Source organism: Peromyscus eremicus, chromosome 3 (genome assembly GCF_949786415.1).
Source record: "Peromyscus eremicus chromosome 3, PerEre_H2_v1, whole genome shotgun sequence".
NCBI classification, from domain to species: Eukaryota; Metazoa; Chordata; class Mammalia; order Rodentia; family Cricetidae; genus Peromyscus; species Peromyscus eremicus.
Window position 1 is genome coordinate 70,456,375 of NC_081418.1, and position 22,014 is coordinate 70,478,388.

Consider the following 22,014-nt stretch of genomic DNA (forward strand, 5'->3'; position numbering starts at 1 on the left):
CTAGATCCATGGCCACTAATATTTGGCTTCAGAACAAACTCTTCTTCTCTTTGAGGTGAGAGCTGGTTTGGCACTGACATACTTTTTGTCTTAAGGAAAGATGAGATGAGAAACATTGCCCACCTTAGAGGTGCTGTTCAAAGCATGGATTGTTCATTAGCTACGCCTGCCTTGCTTTCGACTCAGCCAAGGGAAATTTGGTTCTCTTAATATTCATTAAATTATTCATCCAGATCCAACATCAGTTTTTAAATCAAATTTTCCCATAATTTAAAATTTACTCTTAAATCCCAGGAATATTGGCATCATTGAAAAAGAGGATGTTTTCAAATTGAATTTGTACTTCTAGAGGCAGGACAGCCTAGAGATGTGTATTAGTCCCTGTTCTATTGCTGTGAAGAGATACCAAGACCAAGGCAACTCTTATGAAAAAAAAAAAAGCATTTAATTGGGGCTTGCTTACAGTTGCAGAGATTTAGTCTATTATCATCATTATGGGAAGCATGGTGGCATGCAGGTAGGCAGGTATTGGAGCAGTAGCTGAGAGCTACATCCTGATCTGTAGACAGAGAGGCCGAGAGAGCCAGGGCCTGGCATAGGTTTTTGAAACCTCAAAGCCCACCCCCAAGTGACACACTTCCTCCAACAAGGCCACACCTCTTAATCCTTCTAATTCTTTCAAATAGCGTCCCTCCCTGGTGACTAAGCATTCAGCTATATGAGTCTATGGGGGCCATTCTTAGTCAAAGCTCCACAGAATGTGAGAGGACACTGTGGGGAATCAGGGTTTTGAAATAACCTCGGAGAACAGAAGCTTTCTTCCACACCTGCGTGCTTTCTGAAAACAGATAGGTTGGGGTCTGCAGAATCAGGATCAAGGCCCCGAGTTATACAGAGATAGTTACAGAAATGCCTACAGCTATACAGGCAAAAAAGCTGCATTCTCTGGTAGCAGGAAAGGAAAGACGTAGTTTCTGAACTTAATAATGAGAGGATCTTGAAAATTTTAATTCCAAAATGAATTCTAAGTCCCTTCTTCAGTGGGAAATTATTTGAAAAGTAGGAAGATACATGTTGGGGATAGAAAGAGCAGCAATAAATAACTGTGAAGAGAGAAAAATTTGAGGCATGTACAGACAGAGGCAGCAGTCCAAATACTCCAGAGCCACAAGTTCAAAAGAGCATTAGACATGTAAAGAGATTGGATTTCAGACAAAAATATATGGCTGTTTTCACTGATGGATGAACTTATAAATAGTTCACAGGACTTGAGGGTAAAGAGAAAATCCCCTCAGTTACTAAACTAATGTGCTTTGTGACCTCACCTAGGAATGCTGTTGCTTATGGGTAAACATGGGAGCCCAGGCAGGGACGTGAATGTTTTAGTCTACGTGAGATGGAAAGCCATTGCAGGTTATGAGTAAAGTGACATGATCTGGGCGGCAGATGCTCCGCTGAAGGTAGGAACACAGAGCTCTGCTTCTGCCTTCCGGGATCCTGAGGCTCCTTGGAAGAGTGCCAAAAGACAAGTACAAAAAGATCAAAAAGACAGCTCCAGTCAGGGTCTGGAGGTGAGCTCCGTGGTGGAACGGAAAATTGGGGCTGGTCCCTAAGGGCCTTGTGCTCCAGTGGATTTGAGCTGCATCCCCATGAGCCGTGAGGAGACAGAAAAGAATGCCTTGGAGGAGAGTGGCAGGGGACACTGCATGCCCCTTGTAAAGGTCACGCTGGCTGCTGTGTGGAGGAGGGCAGGGCAGCGAGCATGAGCGCTTGCTTCATGACACAGCCCGAAGGGGACAAAGCAGGAGTCTGTGAAGGAGTGGCTGCCTGGAATGGGGCAGGGAAAGAAGCCCCATGTAGTCCTCGGAGTTGTACCACTGTGTGAGATAACCTTCTATGGGGTAAGAAACAGGCCGGGCCTTCCCTGTGTCCTGTAGCCCCAGCAAAGAGGCTGCTCATCCTGGATCTTCAAGTGAGAAGCACGCAAGTACGCTGGTGCGCGCACGTGTCCACGCCGCCTTAGTGTGGCTATCAGGCTTATCCGGGGGTTAGACAGTCCGTTGATTCTGCTCATGAATTTGAATTGCAATTTGGAATTCTAAAAATGAAACATAAAACTGTGTGATGGCAAAACGCCTCGTTCTTGAACAGCATGACTTATGTACCATTTGGAGTACAGAGAACATTGTGTCAGGCCTGATGGAGGAGAATGGGGTTTTTCCCCCCTAAGGATATTTCAGTCTCTCTCCTGGATGCAAAGTTCCCTGTGTTCTTCTACACAAAAAGGATGGCAGCAGGGGTGAGGCCGTGCTATTTTAGCTGTCCCAGTGATCCAGCCTTGGCAATGAATTACTGGGGCTGCTGAGACCTATCTGCCCACAAGTCTGAGGATGCTGGGGAAGCCGGGGCAGGGGTGGGGGTGGGGGGCTGGGGTCATGTGCCTGGGAACCTGTACACTCCTTTTCAGCCTAACAGCTATAAAGAAAAGGTCTGAAATCTGACATCTGCAGAAAGTGAATGGAGTGGAATCATTGTGTTCAGGGGGGTGGGCAGACTGCAAAACACAAATGCTGCATGCTTTCTTTCGGAAGCAGAACCTAGATTTCAATTTGCATGTGTATGTAGGGTGGGTCATGAAACTCCTGAGGACTTCACCAGAAGTAGGTAGAGACTGGAAGGGAGGAAGAAGAGGAAAAAGAGGAAGACGTTAATGACATCCTATGGCCTGAAAGCAAAAAGAAGACTATGGGTATGGGGAGCCAGAAAGAGGGGGTCAGGAGGGCAGGGAAGAGAAATAGGAGAGGGGGTGAATAAGAACAAAATACGTATGAACATACCTTAATTAAACGCATTACTTTTCTACTAGCTTAAAAAACAATAACTAAAATGATTGGGTTTAGATAATCTTTGAAAGAAATAGCTGGCTTGATCTGGGTCAAGCAGTGGTACTTTTTGTCCCCTTCATACATGAATACATTTTATTTTTATCAAAACCATCCCTCACTACCCACCTTCAGTTTTTCCCAGGTTTGTCCACCCCATCTTCCTTCCAGTTTTAGGTCCCTCTACCCTCCATAAAAAGATAGGTGATCACAGATAGATAAATGGATGGATGGATGGATGATGGATGGGGGGGAGAGTTATAAACAGACCTATTGAGTCCTATTAGTGTAACCCAAATGCAGGTGAGTGTAGGTCTGTCTGTTATAGCTTGGGACCTCCCCCCTCTGCTGAGAAACCTGACTTCCTCTGGTAGCCATTGACTACCTGTAGCTTGGGCTTTGTGAGCATTGCCCCCGCGCCCAGGCATGCCAACCATGATGACCAGACTGATCTTGGAAAAGTTTGTGTAGCATCCCCAGCTGTTAAAGCTGTTAAAGCTCATGAGTACAACAGCCCGTCATGCCTGGAAGACAGTTTGGCACCATTCCTCTGGGAGGTCTGCTTTGCAGTCTTTCCACTCTCTGAGACATTCCCTGAGCTTTGGGAGCAAAGAGTGTGATATGGATGTCCCATTTAGGATGGAGAACTCTCCTACTGATCCTGATTCTCTGCACTTCAGTCTTGTTAGGAGCCTGCCCTCACTCCTGCACATCCGCAGCTTGGGGTCTTGCATCTCACATCGTTAGCGGGCACTGGCGACTATGTGCTGCCTTAAAAAGCCGGACGCGGACCCCTACCCTCTCTGTGTGCTCTCTGCTCTGTTCCCGCCATCTTTCTTTCTCTCCAGGCCTGGCTCTCCTCCCTCCTATCCCCTGCTTCTTTCTAATAAAGCTCTCTGTAACTCTGGTAGTCGTGGCCATGGCCCGGTGACTTTTCCGCTGGTAACCAGCACCGCCACCAGCTCCGTTTATCATAACCATCAAGTCTCTTGTTCCCTCTGGTAACTTCCCTCAACTGCTAAAAGAAGTTTAAAGGGTTGAAGAGACAGCCATTGAGATGGCTCAATGGTTAAGAGTCCTGGCTACTCACTCCTCCAGAGGATCTGGATTCAGTTCCCAGCACCTATATAACTACTCACAGCCCCCTGTAACTCCAGATCCAGAGGATGTGACACCTTCTTCTGGCTTCCTCCGGCACTGGGCACATACTTGGTGCACAGACCTGCAGGCATGTACATAATAAAATAAAGACAGAAATTCCTACTTTTAAAAAAGCGGCTTCTCTGATGAGAGGTGAGAGAACCAGCAACGTTTGCATCCACCTTCTTTGCAGAAGCCAGGGTTATGCAGAGGCCAAAATGGCAAAGGGAAGCAAGGAGGTGCAGCAGAGGACCCATGTTTCAAGGTTTGGATCTGGACTGTCACTCCCCTCCCCCAAATAACAATGGAGGCGCTGCTGGTTTGTTTGTTGGAACAGGAAAGGGACACGGAAGGCTTTGACAATCCGCCCCCATCACAGCCGCCGCCTGCCCATCTCACTCCTCCCCTCGGCTCCGTGTTGCTATCCTTTGATTTGGGTATTTCTAATCTTCATACTGGTTGGCCCCTGGCTTTCAGCCTCTTCATCCAAAGAGACAGGCTCATGTGTCTATCTTTTCTGTGATTACACTTCTCTCTAGGTTTCTGGACGGCTTCCTTTGAAGCACAGTAGCAGAGTGAGTGGACCGAGGCTTTGTGTGGACTCTGACAGATTTTTGCTCTCAATCACATTGTTAACAGAAAGGAACAAGAGTGGCCTTTTCAGTGATGCCGTTGTGGGTGTTTCAGTCAATTTGGGAGCTTGTTTTCTGTAGGGAAAGTATCCAGGGTTGCCTCCTCTCTGTGCTTATGATTTTAGTAAAGTTACCAATAGCCAGGATTGGCAGAGAGTGAAACACCCAGTGGATATTTAGAAATTTTCCTCCTGCTTCATTATCCTGTAACCATGGTAACAGGGATTCTTAGGGTTGTAGATTTTTTTAGACCATTATAGTTGGAAGGTTGACAAATATTGTAGTGTGAGTAGAAATGACTGTCTGTGTAATATGATCTTCAACATGTGAATGAGTGTGTCTTTTTGTCTAAACCCACTAAGTCTAAATATATACGGCTTTTTTTTTTTTTTTTTTTTTTTTTTTTTTTTTTTTTTTTTTAGCAGAAGTTAGCAATTCTTCCCTGGCCTGGCTCACAGAGGGAAGGTTGGCAGATGCCTTATGAATGGCAGGTACAGGAGAGCCCTCTAGTGGGAAACTGCCAGGGCAAACCCAGGAGCAGGAGAGAGTCAAGAGAGAAGGAATGTTTAGGAATGCGCTGGAGGATGTGTTCATTTGCCAATGTGCCGGGTAAAAATTACCACATACTGAAGCACATGCCAAATACATAGTAAAATTAAATCATGATTTCAATGCATCATTCTTCATGGCCCTCACCTGAAACATCCGCCATGGGCAAAAATCAGAGAGCAGGGATGTCTTTCGGCAATAACAGAAACTGAGGGGCCAGAGAGAGACGGTTTAGCAGGCTGATCTTCCAGAGGACCTTGGTTTGATTCCCACCACCCACATGGTTGATCACAATCCTTTGTAACTCCATTTCCAGGAGATATAGCATCCTTTTCTGACCTCTGAGGGCACCAGGCAAGCGCGTGGTACACATACATACATACAGGCAAAACACCCATACACATAAAATTAAATTAAATAACCAAGTCTGAAGTGGGTGAGGTGGCATTTCTCCAAGGAGTGGTAAGGAATGGGGACTGCTCACTAGCATGAGTACTTCTCAGACAGAAGTTTATAAACCCCCCCCCCCTTCCCGAGACCAACGTTGAATAGACGTCCATTGCTGTTTGCCTTGTACTCAGAATTGCAGAACACTCCTTGTCTCCTATCCCTAGCCATAATGCATGCCTGAGACTATAATGTCAAATTTACAGCAACACTTTTATCAGTCTTGCCCAGGGTCCTGGTGCTTTTACTCATCCCATTTTAAATGGCTTTGATTTTAGTGGCTTATACTGGATATTTTAAAACCATGTTGTATAAGAAAGAACCCTGTTGTACACGTGTCCTAAATGCATTTGAGCTATGTCTAGATGTACTGAATGACTTAGAACTGGGGCCCGTAGTCCACAGCTACGTTACTGACTATCATCCATGAGCTTCTCGTAAGGGTTCACAAAGTGTGTATCCAGGCAATAAGAACCAGACTTCGAGTTTGTGCCTTTCAAAGCCTTTTCTAACCCGCACCATAGTCACTGGTGGAAAGGTGGACTCCGTATGTTTAGCCCAGAACGCAGTGGCTTTTATTTTAGTCTCTGGCACTGCACAGCCCAGGAGTTTCTGTCAGTTGATCTAATCTCTTCTTTTCTGTGTCAGATCAGATGCATTAGTTGTGAACTCAGAATCACAATATGTGTCAGTGTCAAATTAAGGAAAGAAGTCTTAGAATAAGTTAACCAAGAGCAAGCTGGAGTTTGAATTCTCCACGTCTTCTCCCTGCATCTTCTGTCTCTCTCCTGTCTATAATCTGTCTGTTGTAGCATCCTGAATCTGTGCCTGCCTCAGTGCTGCCTTATGAAGCTGTCCGTGTGTGTGTGTGTGTGTGTGTGTGTGTGTGTGTGTGTGTGTGTGCATATGCACACGTGCATGCATGTATGCCCATGTCCCTAATGAAGGACTTGTGTTCTGTATTTATGGAACAGCACAAAAGTATCACACAGGAAGGAACTGGAGATACCTTACAGAAATCTTTAACAGGGTTTTACGATGGATAACACTTGACTTACTCCAACCGACACAGCTAACAAACAAACAAATGCTATCAAGCAATGTCCACATGTTGCTTCCACTGCTTATGGCAGATGTTTAGTGTATAAAGTTGCTTTCAACTTGCTGTTTTCAGCATTTATTACCATAACATACATACATGCATGCATTACTCATGGGTCAGGAGTAATATATGCATGTATATATGTTAACTTAAAATTAGAGCTATGCCTTAGCTTAGGCTGTAAACACTGATTATGTGGGAAACTTAAGGCAGGTGAGGTTGCTTGTTATGGTGTTCTCTTAAAGGCAGGTTAAGCAAACAGGCTGAGTACCCAGTAGGATAGCAGTGACCTCAGGATGTACTAGTAAGTCAGCTGTGAGGTCCAGCAAACGCTTAGAATGTAAGAGATAGTTTCATAACATTATGTCACCCCACTCCGCTGACTAGAGCAAGGATTTTCAAAGCCCAGTCCCCTATTGGGAACTGTGTGAGGCTTCACATGTTCCTGGAAGCCTGATTTTCCTGGTCCACATGGTCCTTTCTGGACACTCTGTGGTCCTCCTCTCTGGGAGTCAGTGGATGCTCAGCTGTGCACTGCAATGTAGGGGAATTAACTCCTTGCGGTACATAATTGTGTCCGGGGCACAAATGTATGCTTGGGAGAGTTCACACAGTGTCTTACACCTACTGGATCCAATTCAGTCATTCATTCAATCACTCAGTCATCCACCCACCCAGTCAATGGAGTACATAGTCACTAAAATAGACTGTGACCCCCCCCCCCCCCGACTCCTTATCTTCCTAATTCTCCCACCCTTGGGGGCCCCATTTCCTCTGAGCTTCCTAGTTCTCCCCTGTACTACAAGATCATATAAAGGTCACCATAGCAAGTTACCATACCTCCCACAAAACCAGCTCCCAGAGCCTGAATCTGTTTCAGCAAAGAAACATGATGGTCCACAATAGGCCCATTCAGAATCTGTGAGCGGATCTGTGAGATGAGAGATGCAAAAATGGAAGCCCAGGTGTGTGCATAGGCTCCTTGAAACCACCAGGACCTTATGCTCAAGATCAGCAGTGGGATAGACTGTCCCAGGGACAGAGGTGGTGTGGGCATGACCTGAGATTGTAGAAAATGGTACGGGTGTGCTTGACCTTGGGAATGGGGCAGAAAAGGCGGAACTCCCGTAGGAGAGACGTGCAGCTGATGGGGCATTCTGTTTCTCTGCAAATGCTATGTCCAATGACAGTCAAATCCCAATTCCCTTGCAGATTAGTACAGACGCACCCAGCTTAAGGAAGACAGATCTGAAAGGTCGGAGTGCGCTGTTGGCTGACATCCAGCAAGGAACGCGCCTGCGAAAAGTCACCCAGATCAATGACCGCAGTGCTCCACAAATCGAGAGTAAGTGAGAGCTCCGCAGAGCCTGCTGGGAGCCCAGGGCAGGGTGGAGAGAGCACAGCCCAACACATTAGCCTGGTCTGCATTTGTGACCCCATGCACTCTCAAACCACCTCAGACATGCTTAGGGGACAGGCTGCACCACCGAACAAAAAGTCAGACCCTCCTTTCCAAAAGTCCACAGGAGGGTAGAGGCTGGAGCATCTTTCATTACTTTTCAATAACAAAACAACAGCAAAAAACAAACAAAAAGCCCTTCATGATAACTAGCGTTTTTTAATTGATAAGATACACATAACAAATTTCACCATTTTTAAATGTCCCATTGAGTGTCATAAGTTAACATTCACAAAGCTGTTGCAATCATCCCTCTTTTTTATTTGGTCAACATTGCAAAAAGTTAACATGTTATACCCAGAATTATTTGTAATGTTAGATATTATGACATCATATATTTCAAAATGATGGCAATTCTCAAAAATAGCCCTGTAACTATTATTGTACCTCAATAACCTATAACTACATGTGTTAGTGCATACAGACACACATTTTTAAAGGGTTATTTTATTCTTTTTAATTATGTGTAGGTGTGGGAGGGTATGTGTGTGTGTGTGCACATGCCTGTGGATATGTACATGTGAATACAGGTGCCTGCAGAGGCCAGAGGCACCAGATCATGTGGGGCTAGAGTTGCAGCAGGTTGTGAGCTGCTCAGTGTGGGTGCTGGGAAACCGAATTATGTCTTCCGAAAGAGTAGTGCATGCTCTTAACAGCTGAGCCATCTCTCTAGTCCCAAAAATAGATACATTTTAAAAGAAACATTTTCTGCACTGATTATAATAAAGATCTATTTCTGATTAGACTCACTGTCTAATTGGTGAAGATCAATTACAGACTTATATTAGTGCCACACCCACTTCCTAATCACACCGATGAGTACTGTATATAATCAGAGAAATCTGGCGACTCCAGTGAGCACCACGCCCTGATGGCTGTGTGTTAACCTTAGCTTGTCTCAGTTGTCCTTCTATTGCTATGATAAAACACCTTGATCAAGACAAGTTATAGAAGGAAAAGGTTATTTGGGTTTACGGTTCTGGAAGGATGCGAGTCCATGATGGTGGAGCAGAGGCATGGCAGATGGAGCTAGAAGTTAGGAGCTTAGATCTTGAACTACAAAGTGGAAACAGGGAGCAAACTGGAAATGGCTAGAATCTTTAAACTCTCAAATCCCCCCTCCAGCGACATACTTCCTCCAACAAGGTCACTCCTAAACCTCTCCAAATGGTACCATCACCTGGGGACCAAGTGTTCAGATACCTGAGACTATGGGGGGAACATCTCATTCAAAGCAGGAATTCTTGTCTAAGTTGAGCATCTTCTGCGGATCTGGAAGGCAGGGGTTGGTGATATCCACATGGGACATTCTGATCCATAAATAAAAAGTACGCAGGGAAGAAAGAGCTGTGCAGGGAAGCACGAGCTGCTTGGGGCCTGAAAGCTAAGCGTCCACAAAGGTAAGTTCCCAAGCAGAAACCCTCCAGGGCCTTAACTTCCTGTTTGAGTCTCTGGCCAGTAATTTGGCTAAGAAGTTAACATGTCTAAGTGAGTTAAGCCTGGGCTTTGCGAGGTGAAGGGGGCCTAGACTTTTCCATGCCAAGTTGAGTTTTCTAGTTGGAGCCACACATGGCCAGCACTTTGCTAGGACTAGACTAGAGAGGGTATCCGGCAGGCTTAGGCGTGGGGAACCTGCTGGGTCAAAGGGTGAGAACGGCCTGCCCAGCTACTCCTGCTGTCTTCTCTTCAGGTTCAAAGGGATCCAACAAAGATGGAGGAAGTGCTGGCAGCAATGCCCGAGGAGGGAGCACACCCCCGGCCCTGGGAGATCTCTTTGCTGGTGGCTTTCCTGTGTTGAGACCAGCAGGCCAGAGGGATGTGACAGGTGAGGAAGGGTCCAGCCTGGTGGTCTTCCTTCATGCTCTCGACAGGTAGAACATGTGGTTCATAAATAGTTGTGTAGTATGAATTTGTGTATTTGAGACCTTTAATTCTGGAAGTTCCCAAAGCACAGAATTGTTCTCTGGGAATCTTTTAAAATCTCATCTATTTAAATGACATCATCATAATTGAAGAATGACTTGTTTAGCAAAGGTGTCACGTTAGACAGAGTTCCATTCATAATAGACATGCTAATGCTGTGGGCCCACAAGCCTTGTGTTGAGCTGTAATGAATCTCCATCACTGTATCCGTTAGACACTGCTGTGGACCCAAATGTAAAAGTATAGGCAGACGCTTTAAACAACTGCTTATTTAGCCCGTAATTCTGTCTATTCGTAATGTGGGGTGGTCTCAGCTAGGCTCCCTTAGCATCTGCAAACAGCTGCAAGTTGGAGAGGTGGCTTACTTCCCCTATCTCTGGGGCATCAGCTGGAACAACTGGACTGATTGTCCTCAGAGCTACATGATCTGCACATCTGCAGCAAGCTGTCTAGGGCTTGTCACCATGTTGGGTCTCAAGAGAGAAGCAAGATGTGCATGATCTCTTGAGACCGTCCTGGGCTGGTCGGGAACTAACTTAGAAGTCTAGCAAGTGTTACTTCCTGCTCCATCCTCTAGGGCACCATAAGAGACAAGCCCAGCAGGGACAGGAAGTGGACTTCACCTCCTGCCAGAACACGGGCACAATCACTCAAAGATGGCACAGGAGGGCCTGATCCAGTCACTGAAGCCGTTAGGGGGCCATAGCCTGTAGCAATAATTTATGCTTCAGTGGGCGTTCAGTATTTTAAAAATCAGCGAATTAAAAACTGGGAGAACACAGTGTTGCTGTGGGGAGTAGAAAGGGTGTTTTGCTTATTATTGCCTCGGAGGAGGACAGCTCCTGCCGCCGAGACACACCTCGAGGCTGCTGCGTAGACATCCTCACAATGGACCTGCATAGTTTAGTGTGCAGCTGCAGGGAAATCAGGCTTGTGCGTCCTGCATGCCGCCCACTCACCTGGACTTTTCCCTTCCCATGTTGCTGCTCTAACCTAGAATGTGTTTCACTTCCAGGTGGCAAGACAGGGCAGGGCCCTGGCTCCCGAGCGCCTTCTCCCCGGCTCCCCACCAAAGCCATCAGTGGCCCCCTTCCGGCCCCTGCATCTCCCAGGCTGGGCAATGCCTCAGAGGCACACAGCTCTGCCAGGCCGGTCCCTCCTCGCCCCAATGTGCCTGCTCCACCGCCTCCCACTCCACCCCCACCCCCACCTCCACCCTTGCCCCCGGCCTCCCCAATCAAAGCCCCGTTGGTGTCCCACCCTGTCCCTCCAACCAAGGGGAATCCCTCGGTGGCGCCACCCCCTGTACCCTGCACCCCTCCCCCTCTACCCTTGATCCCACCCCCACCCCCGCTGCCCTCAGCTGCAGTGCTCAGTGACAAAGCAGTGAGGCCCCAACTAGCCCCGCTGCACCTGCCGCCCATCCCGCCCCCGCTCCCTCTCCTCCCACCCTGTGGGTACCCAGGGCTCCACACAGAGCCCAGCAGCCCCGCACAGGACGTGCGGGAGCCTCCAGGCCCTCCACCACCACCACCACCACCACCACTGCCGCCACCGCTCCCCACCTATGCCCCTGTCTCCCCCAGGGCCGCTGTGCCCGCGCCCCCTTTGCCAGGCTCGAACAACAGCGGCGGCTGCGAGACTCCTCCCCCGCTGCCCCCCAAGTCCCCAAGCTTCCAGACACAAAAGGCCTTGCCCACTCCTCCGGGTGCTCCTGGCTCTCAGGCCATCCTACAGAAGAAGCGGCGAGGCCCAGGTAAAGCAGCCTTCAAGGCTCCACTGAGCCACCTGGGCACCTTGGCAGGGCTCACCCGATTTCCACCAGAACACGCAAGCCTGGCCCTTCTGTGGGATCGTACTGTTTGTTTAGGGGTGGGAACCACTGGTGAGGGAGGCTGGGAGCCCTGTCTCGGATCCCGCAGAAGGTGCCAGAGAGATTCTGGCCTTGATCCCCTTGGTTGCTAGCTGTGTGTCCTGAGGGAACCACTTAGCCTCTCTGTGCTTTCTTGTCTGTAAAATAGAGTGGCAGGCAGACGTTTTTTGTCTCTCACAGTCCGTAGGGTACTTGACACTGGTCTGTGCTCTAGCAGCAATGAAAGCTAGAGAAGTAGTGTTTATCCTTCAGTCAGCCTGGCTCTGGACCTCCTCCCTGGGTTGGGTGCAGCCAGTTTCCAGAACCAGGTCTCTGGTTCAGTTGCCCTCCAGCTGCACTGACAGCCCGTCCCCCTGGAACACAGTCTGCACTCTGGCAGATTCCCCAGTGGACTCAAGAAAACAGGCTTGGGTACTGAGCCAAAGCAAAACTAATTCCTTCGCAGAGAGCAGAGGATTGTGAATGAAGCATACATTGTGGAGAAGAGAGCATGCGCACCAAGGGCTGTGTGCAGCAGAGACAGTGTAACCACATACCCACACATGCTGACATGCATGCAGAAACACTCAGCACATGAACAGGCTGATGAACACACATCAGCACACATCTGTTTACACAAGTACACTGGTATACACCCCACTCACACGTGCAAGTCCATCATACACGCATTATACCACATACACATATGCACACACCCAGGTCCATCATATACACGTACAATACATACCCCACACACACACATATATGTACATGTGCACACTCCACGTACCACATATATACATACACATGTCCCACACACATATACATACTACATATACATGTAGTCACGTACTGTAGACACATATACCACACGCACATGCACACCACACATGTCTGCACACTACATACAAATATACAGGCACATGTGCAGAAAGTTTCTTAAAGGTATTTTGGGATCTATAGTGAATTCAAATCCTAGGTTCCCCATCCACCCCTGTCTAAGGGATGCTAGTTAAGCAGTGTTTTCTAAATAATGCCCCCTTTCACATGAGATTGCTAAATGGGGGCCTGCATATGGCTAGGCTTGTGGTGTATGACTTACTTCCTAGTCCCTTATGGGCAGCTTCCCATCCAATAAAGTGTCAGAGCCTTATCCTCCACCTCCTTCACAGGCTTGTGTGTGTGTGTTGGGGGGGGGGGTGCTAGTATGTTCCTAGTGCCCCCCTCAGGTACCTATGGAGGGGAAAGCAGGAAGGGAGGGGAAGGGGGCTAGGGTTGAGGAAGGAGGCTGGGAGGGGGAAGGAGGCAGGGATTGAGGAGGGTTGGGAGCCCTGAGGGTACACCAGAGGCAGGATGGTGTAGCTGGTGTGCACTTCACCTGGCACTCTGCCGCTTGCTCCAGACTCAAGCCTCCCGGCTAATGCAGACACTTGTCTAGCCTTTGTCTCTGTGTCTTTAGCTGTCTACAGAATGAGGGCACTCCTGCTTCAGTCCAGTTGGGGTGTGTGTGTGTGTGTGTGTGTGTGTGTGTGTGTGTGTGTGTGTGAGACAGAAGAGGCTGTTTGTAATCCGCCAACACAGGGAATTCTGGGGCAGTGTTACTGCAAGCAGCAAGAACATGACAGGTTCACTGAGGGCATGGGTAGCAGTGGGACGCCTGTACTGAGGCACCAGGATGTGGGTTAGAGACACTGCATGAGGCAGCTGCAAAGCACTGTGAAGGAGAGAGACTCTCACCACCCTGACCAGGGAAGGTGTGAGAAAGGAGAGTGGTGTGAATTGGGCCCTGGCAGGCAAGAAGATTTTCCCCAGGCTGGAAGGAGAACCAAGGTTTGTAGCATGAGCGAGCTGGTGGGGGAAGAACCCAGGACAGGACCACCCCTCTGAAGGTCCTCTTTCTGACCTCACTGGGCCCTTGTCTTTAGGACTTCCTCTTCCAGTTCCTGTTGCTCTGCAGTGGGTCCCTTTCTGGGGCTATGTCATCTGACTGTTGTTGAATATTTTTTACTCTGTGGCGGCCCTGCTACCCAGCTCCCAATAGTTACATGGAGACTTATTCTTACTTGTGAATGCCCGGCCTTAGCGTGGCTTGTTTGTAGCCAGCTTTTCTTGACTTAAATTATCCCATCCACCTTTTGCCTCTAGGCTTTTTCCTTTCTCTATTCTGCATTCCTTTCTTTCCTTCTCACTCCGTGGCTGGTTGCGTGCCTGGCCTCTGGTGTCCTCTTCTCCTTCTCCTTCTCTCACCCCTCCCCTTTTCTCCTCTCCAATTTATTCCCTCTGCCTGCCAGCCCCGCCTATTTCTCTCTCCTGCCTAGCTATTGGCCGTTCAGCTCTTTATTAGATCCATCAGGTGTTTTTGGACAGGCAAAGTAACGCAGCTTCACAGAGTTAAGCAAATGCAACATAAAAGAATGCAACACATGTTTGCATTATTAAACAAATATTCCACAGCATAAAAGAACGTAACATGTCTTTAACTAACATTTTACAACATCTGACCATGAGGTTTATCACATTGTTGATAGTATAGTGGCAGCTAAGGTTGGCACACTTACTGTATCATGCATTTTAACCCATTTAATCCTTTCAACCACTCCAGAAAATGTTTGCTGGTATTATTCCCATTGTATGGATGAGGAAATTAAGGGACAAATATATGTGACTGGTATTACTCGCATTGTATAGATGAGAAAACCGAGATACAAAGAAGGTATGTGACTTGTGCCAATTAAACCCGCTGTGGTTCAGTCCCAACCAGGTTGGCTCCAGCTGCTGCCATATCACATAACATTGCAGGGGCTAACCACTGAACTCCTCACATAAAGTTAAAATCTACCATCCCACTTCTGCGTAAATGGCTGCCCTCTTCTCTGTTAAGGAACCAGTGGGGGGAAGCTAAACCCACCTCCAGCTCCACCTGCAAGATCGCCCACCACCGAGCTTTCCAGCAAAAGCCAGCAGCCTGGAGGCCAGCTGCGGAATGGAAGCCAGCACGTGATTGGTAAGGACATCACTTGCAGAGCAGGCTTCCTGCCCCCCTAAGACAGGACAAAGGTTCCCCTGCCCACCCACAGGGGGCAGGATGTAGTGGGTAGCCATTCCAGCTTTGATCTGGAAGTTCCAACCCCCATTGAGGCTTCGGTAACTGTCACACCCAACATGGGGCACGAACTCATGACCCTGAGATTAAAGGGGAAACTGCGGCAGACAGTTGACCAGTTTCCTATGCTGTCACTACAGTATCTGTTTCTCAGTGAGCAATGAACAGAGAACACAGATTAGCCTTCAGGATCTGTGAAATAGGGACTTTCCCTCCATGTCTTTTGGACAGGTCTAGGACCCACTCTCTAGCCCTGTGACTCAGATTAATAGAAGGAAGACATCCAGCACTAAACCTGTCCATGGAGGGTAGTTCCATAAGCCTAAAAGACCAGAGCTGCTTGGATAAGGGGAGGGAATAAGTGGACATCTTGCCAGGCAGGAGGAAAACTAAAACAAGAGATTGGAAGAAAGCCATTTGGGGTCCTCAAAAACTCCACATCCCTTCTGTGTGCTCAGCTACTATCAGATCATAAAAGGGCCAGGGCCCCTTCCCTCCTCACCAGAGCCTCAGGGCAGAACCCATTTGCTTGGGAAGCTAGGCCTCACACTGGACACAGCCAAGCTGACATGTCTCCTTCTCCTCAAAGCCTTCCTTGGGGAATTCAGCAACACTCTTGTTGGAGCCTAATCCCAGGTCCTTTGCTGGGTTTGTCCTCCCGACTGGAGCCTCTTTCTGTTCCTTCAGCGGCTCCCTTAGGTGGGCGGAGGATCTTAGGCGCTTGGATGGAGGATGACCGCACTTTGCCTCCGCTGCATCCTCTTGTCCAGCCAGGAGTACTTGAAAAGCAGGCAGATGCTTGGAGAAATAACCCTGCCACCAAACCCCTTGCACAGAGCAGGCGAGCAGCCAGCAGGGTATTCAGTCAGCATGACCTCCGTGCCTCTGAACACAGTCACACTTGGGTCACAGCAGTAATAATCTGAGTAAACTCCAATTCCCGTATTTCTCACATGTACAGATGACTTCGAGTCTAAATTCACGTTCCACTCCATGGAAGACTTTCCCCCTCCAGATGAATTCAAACCATGTCAGAAGATATACCCCAGCAAGGTCCCCAGAAGTAAGTACCACTTCACCAAGACCCTCCACGGCACCAAGCACCTGCAGAGAGCACTGTCACTTTACTGTCCCCTAGCAAGGACACTGTACTGTGCAGACTTCCACAAGCCTAAGGAGACGTATTGGTCTTAATGCCTAGTGGTTCACTTAGAGGTTTCTATAGAACTCCAGAGTTCACTGGCATTCCTTAGGAATTGCTAGGATGCAGTGTGCATCCTTCCTTCCCCAGGGCCTTTGGCTGGGAGACTTGACACCCAAACAGAGAAATGGGACATGAGCTCTTAGATTTAATAACTGGAAAAGAACCCCATCAGATTCTGGCAAACCATGAAATGGAACATGTCCAAAGGCCAGTGGTTCTCAGCCTTGCCGACACAGAGCAATGGCCAGCCTTTTAAACTCCTGGAGGCCAAGCTGCATGTACTCAAGAGTGAGACCCAGACGTCAGAGCTGCTCAAGCTGCCAGCCGTCTCCAGTGCACAGCTGAAGTAGAACCTCATAGCCCAGGGGCTCTTCCTCCTAATTTCATTGTATAGGCAGGCTCCAAAAGGAGGGTGAATGGATGTCTCTCAGGGCCAAAACAGCAGGAAGGTCAGAGAAAACATGAAGGTTGGAGAGGTGACCTCAAAGGGATTCTGCAGCTACTGAGCAGTCCTGTGCAGTTCCTGTGCAGTGCTGGGTCATTCAGTACAGCAGAAGGTAGGAGAGGGCAGAAGCAGCTACACATGTGTCGTTATCCCACCACCAAAGCCGGGTCAGAGTCACTTGTCTGTGAACTCAAAAGGAAAATTACATGTTCAAGTCTGGCCCCAAACCAGAGTCCAGGAGCAGCAGACTCAGTGGACCTGTCCCTGCAGAGGCCTGGCAAAGTCCCTGCTTTGGGGCTCAGCTCTGTGTCTGCTGTGCCCAATACAGAGAAGCTGCTGGCATCTCAGCATCCACATGGGTACAATTCTCTCTGCTGCCTGTGAGACCTCACTCTAGACAGAGGGGCCTGGTGCGCCCTCTGAATAAGAGTAAGAAAAGAGACATGTAAAGGCCCCAGAAGCCAAGCCTTCTCAAGGTTCTGACGGACAGTGAAAACCAGCTGTGGGTGAAAGTGGGTGTTGTGTCTGCCTAGCATTCCTTCTCGAGTAGCATGCACATGAACTGGCAGGCGGCCGCAGGCACACTGTGAGCATCAGAGGCCACAGTGAGAAGCCAGGTGCCCGGGCTCACCCCACACTCTGAAGTGGATGGGTGTCTTAGTTAGGGCTTCTATTGCTGTGATGGAACCCCATGACCAAAATCAACTTGGGAAATAAAGGGTTTCTTTCATTTACACCTCCAGGAAGCTGTCCATCATCGAAGAAGTCCGGGCAGGAACTCAGGCAGGGCGGGAACCTGGAGGCAGGAGCTGATGCGGGTCATGGAAGGATGCTCCTTACTAGCTTGTTCTTATACTTTGCTCAGCCTGCTTTGTTATCGCACCCAGGACCACCAGTCTAGGAATAGCACCACACACAGGGCTGGTTCCTCTCCCACCAATCACTAACGGAGAAAATGCCCTACAGGCTTGCTTCCAGCTCAATCTTATAGAGGCATTTCCTCAATCAAGGTCTCCTCCTCTCTGATGCCTCTAGCTCATGTCAAGTTGACATAAAACTAGGCAGGTCAGAGGAGTGAAATTTTTCTTAATGCATAAGAGTGCTGATGACTGATGACTGATGACTGTTGACAGAACACCTCAGTTACCTCAGGCATGAGGTTTGGAGTTGTGCCAGTGAGGGAGCCAGGTAGGGCATGGGCATGTTGGCAGAAGTTAGAGACTCAAAGTCGTAAGGAGAAAGGCACGTTTCCATGTGGGCAGGAACCATCCAGGCTGGGAACCGCGCAGACCAGGAAAGAGTATGACAGTTCAGATGTATTTCACAATCATCAATGTCCCATGGCATGTGAGGGACCAATGTGTCTGGCTCGGGTGGCACAGGACTCAAGTTGGCGAATGTCAGTAAATGGCAGCTGTGGTCTTGTCCTGCAGAGGCACCTTGTGAAGTGTGCCCAGGTATCAGATATATGAAGATGTGAGCTCTTATTCTTAAAGACAGTTGGCTCAGGTGCCAATCTTTCAAGGGCAAGTCCTCCAGTGACTTAAGACCTCTTAGACCCTGCCTCTTAATGGCTCCCCCACCTCCCAATAGAACCCCAAAGCCTTTAGCATCTGGACCTTTGGAGACATTTCAGATCCAACCTACAGCATGGCTCATCAATTCTTCTCATTGGTTAGACGCCAAAGAATTCAAATAAAAACATGGACGTAAACATCTATAAACAAATAATTGATAATAATCAAGCTAGTGGTGATGGTTACACATTACATTCATGAATGCACATGCTGTGGCATCCAAATCTACTGGGAGAAACCAAAGACTTAGACTCAGTTCAAATGTAGATGAATGAACTCATTCTTACTGCTAGCAGAGGGATGGCAGCCTTAGGGCCAAATAGCGTGCCGCCATGTGGAAGGGGGATCAAGGTGGGTTTCAAAGGTGGCCATCAGAAAGGAATGTGTTACAACTCTCCATGGAATCCACCTCTGGTTAAGAAAATTGTTTCACTCCCCTCAGCTGTTTCTTACTTTCCTGCTATATAGTAATAAAAAGACCATTCCATCCCTTTCCCATAGCGATAAGCAGGTTTTACAGAAGCCAAGGCAGCTATTAATACCTCCCAGCCCATTGTCCTATTCTTCTCTCACCTGCAGGTCACAAGGATCTCCCAGGCATTCCAGAGCAAAAGGTCAATGGCCCTTAAGGGATACCTGGCTCCATATTAAGTTTCTTTAGTCACCCAAAGGGACCTGTGTAAATTATTACTCAAGTCTGAGCACTCTGCTGACTGGGATAGAGCAATTCATTTCTGGGCAGGCAAAAGCAGTTATCAGGTTAGGATTGACTGTCACGTTCCCACACATGCAATGTCACTAACTGAGTTTTATTTTACTAACATGTATTCAAGTGAGGGGGAAAAAAACATAATTTTTTAGGAAAAATTCTTGGGTCACAAATGCTTATTGTCATTATATCAGGAAGAAAGGTCATTGTTATGTCAGCAAATACTTGCTGAGGTTCTCACCCACTAGAAAGATTTAGACCAGTGAGTACCTCACCCTGTGGTGGAGGATGGGAGAGGAGACAGCACACATGACATCTTATTCCCATGTTCCCAGTTAATCACGTCCATCACAGTCAGTTCAGTGGGAAATTGGCTGATTTCAAATGGGACTATGCTCACACCCCAAATTCCCCTTTTTAAAAGAAATTTCAATTGTGAGAAAAATGAAACATGAAAGACCCCATCTTAACCAAGTTTAAGTGTTGGCCTGTTCAGTGTGATCACAGTGTTAGGCAACCAAACTTCAGAATGAGTCTCACCTTGCAGAACCCAAACCCCACACATTAGATAGTAACTCCAGGCTTCTTCCTGCCCGAGCCCCTGACCACCACCACTGGACTTATTTTCTCTGTGGTCTGAGCATTGTGAATAACTGGTGTAGGAGCTTCTGCTATTAGATTTTTGTTGCTGGCTTATTTCGCTTAGCAGAATGTCCCAAGGTTCACCCATGTTAGTTAGAATGGCCTTCAATAGTCTTGCAGGTAGACACATATGTGTATGCATCTATCATACATCACATTTCATTTATCCATTTGCCCATTGTTAGACGTTTGAATTGCTTCCATATTTTAGCAATTGAGAATACTACTTACTACTAAGCACATGGGTGTTCAGAGGTCTCTTCATGACTCTGCTTTCAATTGATTTCCGTATATATCCCAAAGGAGAATGTCAGGTCATAAGGAAATTCTGCTTTTAATTGTTTGAAGAACCACCATACTGTGTTCCATAGCAGCCAATCATTCTTCATCTTCACCAACTGCACACAGTCGTCTCAGTTTTTCCACATCCTCACTGACACTACCTTCAATTTTTAATTTATTTAATTTCATAGCCACTCCAGGGAGTGCAGTATGATGGCTCACTGTTGTCTGCTCCGGTTTTAGAGGCCACTCATGATACAATTATCCAACTATTTCCACGAGCTACAGAACTTCCTTAACACATTGCCAGAACTTTAACATCACCAAGGGATTCATTTTACTAAACTAAAAGGACTGGATGTCCCAAGAGTGTGATACTCAGTAGAAAAAACACATGGCCACTGGCCATATCTAGTTTCACCTTTGTGGTGACAATGGGGTACGACCCTTACCACTCTTGATAATGCTGTTGCCCACAGCCTTACTGCACTGACCTCTGGCCGTCTATTGCTTGTCTCATGATGCTGTCTTTTCTGGGTATGCCTCACTCCTGTGAGACCACAAAGATGCTGCTCTGCCTTTGCAATTGTCGCACCTCCCTTTGGCCCCTTGGCTCCCCCCATTCCATCTGGAGTGCCTCTCCTGTTCTCTCCTCTTGGGCTTTCTGCCATGGCAGATACTCCGTCATGGCCACTCCTGGACTTCCATGTCACCACATCTCATCTACAGCGGTGTTAAGAGTGGCCTGGCACCCCTTCCTTCCGACAGCCTCCTTCCCTTGCACCCAGACTGCTCCTCCATGTTCTGTTGTCCCATCAAAGGCATCAGTCATCTTTGTCTTCTGTCTCTTCTACTTCCCAGGATGGGACCAACCACATGCTCTGTAAATAATGGTTGGATTGAAAAATAAAAAATATCGCATCACATATACATTGCTAACTACCTACAGAGTGAAAATTTTGGAAATAGCACCAAGTTCCATCAATGGGATTAAATTAATTACAGCATAGTCACATGCTAGAACTCTTATGACCATTAAAACAGTATATTGAATACTTGGTGATGCTACCATATCAGTAAAAACAGCCCAAGCAAGACTGTACAAAAAAGAACATATAACATTTTATAAAAAAAAGTATTGATTTATGTATTATGTAGTAAAGGAGGACTTGAGACTAGAAGAACACAAAAATGTGAAATGTGGGGAAATGCTGTGTGGCTTTCACTCTTTTTCTTTACTATTCTGTCCAGATTTTTATAATAGATGTGTATTGCAGTCTGATCTTTAAAACTAATTTTAAGTTGAAAGTGAGAGGGAGAGTAGATAGGATTAGCCCAATTCTGGTCCATGGACCTGCACAGGAGGAAATGGGGATCAGGAGACCAACCCAGCTCAGGGCTAAGTGGGCTGACTTCTATTGAGGGGATCTGGTCCCTTTTATACCAGTGACAACTGAGGAAGGTGAGGAAAACCAGGTGAGCAATGTGGAAAGTTGAGAGCCTTCCACTTGAGAAGACTGTTTGAGGCCTTCCGGCCCAATTTTTCCATATACAGCTAAGAAATCAAGGCAATAGTAAATAAAATGGCTGGTCCATGTCCCTACCTGGTTGCAAAAACAGGATAGTGCCCAGGTTCTGCACTCCACGTCCAGTGAGTGCTCTTTGTCCCTCATGGTACTACCTCTTCACTTTCCTGCAAGACTTAGCCAGTGCTGGCCCATGACTGACAGGTCTGATCTTCATAGGAGCCACCTTTCCCAAATACATGTAACAGTTCATGGGAATTGCTCTCTGAGGCTGGTGTTAGCACATCTACCAGACTCTGCCTTAATGGCCATCCAAGTCTGTAAACCCTTTCTGCACCCTGCCCAAGCCCTACCTGGCCATCCTCCTGTTGCCTGTAAATAGATTTTCCTCATAATATGAAAGTATGGCTGTGCTTAGAAAGAGACAACAATGCACATTGGTTTACACATGACAAAGAGTAAAGCTAGAAGCCACCAGAGGCTTTTGGTCCAAGCACAGATAACCTTTAACCCCATGGTCCCAGTGCCTTTGTATCCATA

At 47.6% G+C, this 22,014-nt stretch overlaps 1 protein-coding gene across 1 annotated transcript in view; it reads left to right on the plus strand.

The window, feature by feature from the left end:
- Positions 1–22,014, plus strand: part of Wipf3 (WAS/WASL interacting protein family member 3) — an 80,628-nt gene that overhangs the window by 51,078 nt on the left and 7,536 nt on the right. The window contains exons 3-7 of the mRNA XM_059257870.1: positions 7,965–8,097; positions 9,902–10,036; positions 11,150–11,890; positions 14,868–14,990; positions 16,051–16,152. Of these exons, the coding sequence (XP_059113853.1) occupies positions 7,965–8,097; positions 9,902–10,036; positions 11,150–11,890; positions 14,868–14,990; positions 16,051–16,152 (1,234 nt within the window). The remainder of the gene's footprint in view (positions 1–7,964; positions 8,098–9,901; positions 10,037–11,149; positions 11,891–14,867; positions 14,991–16,050; positions 16,153–22,014) is intronic.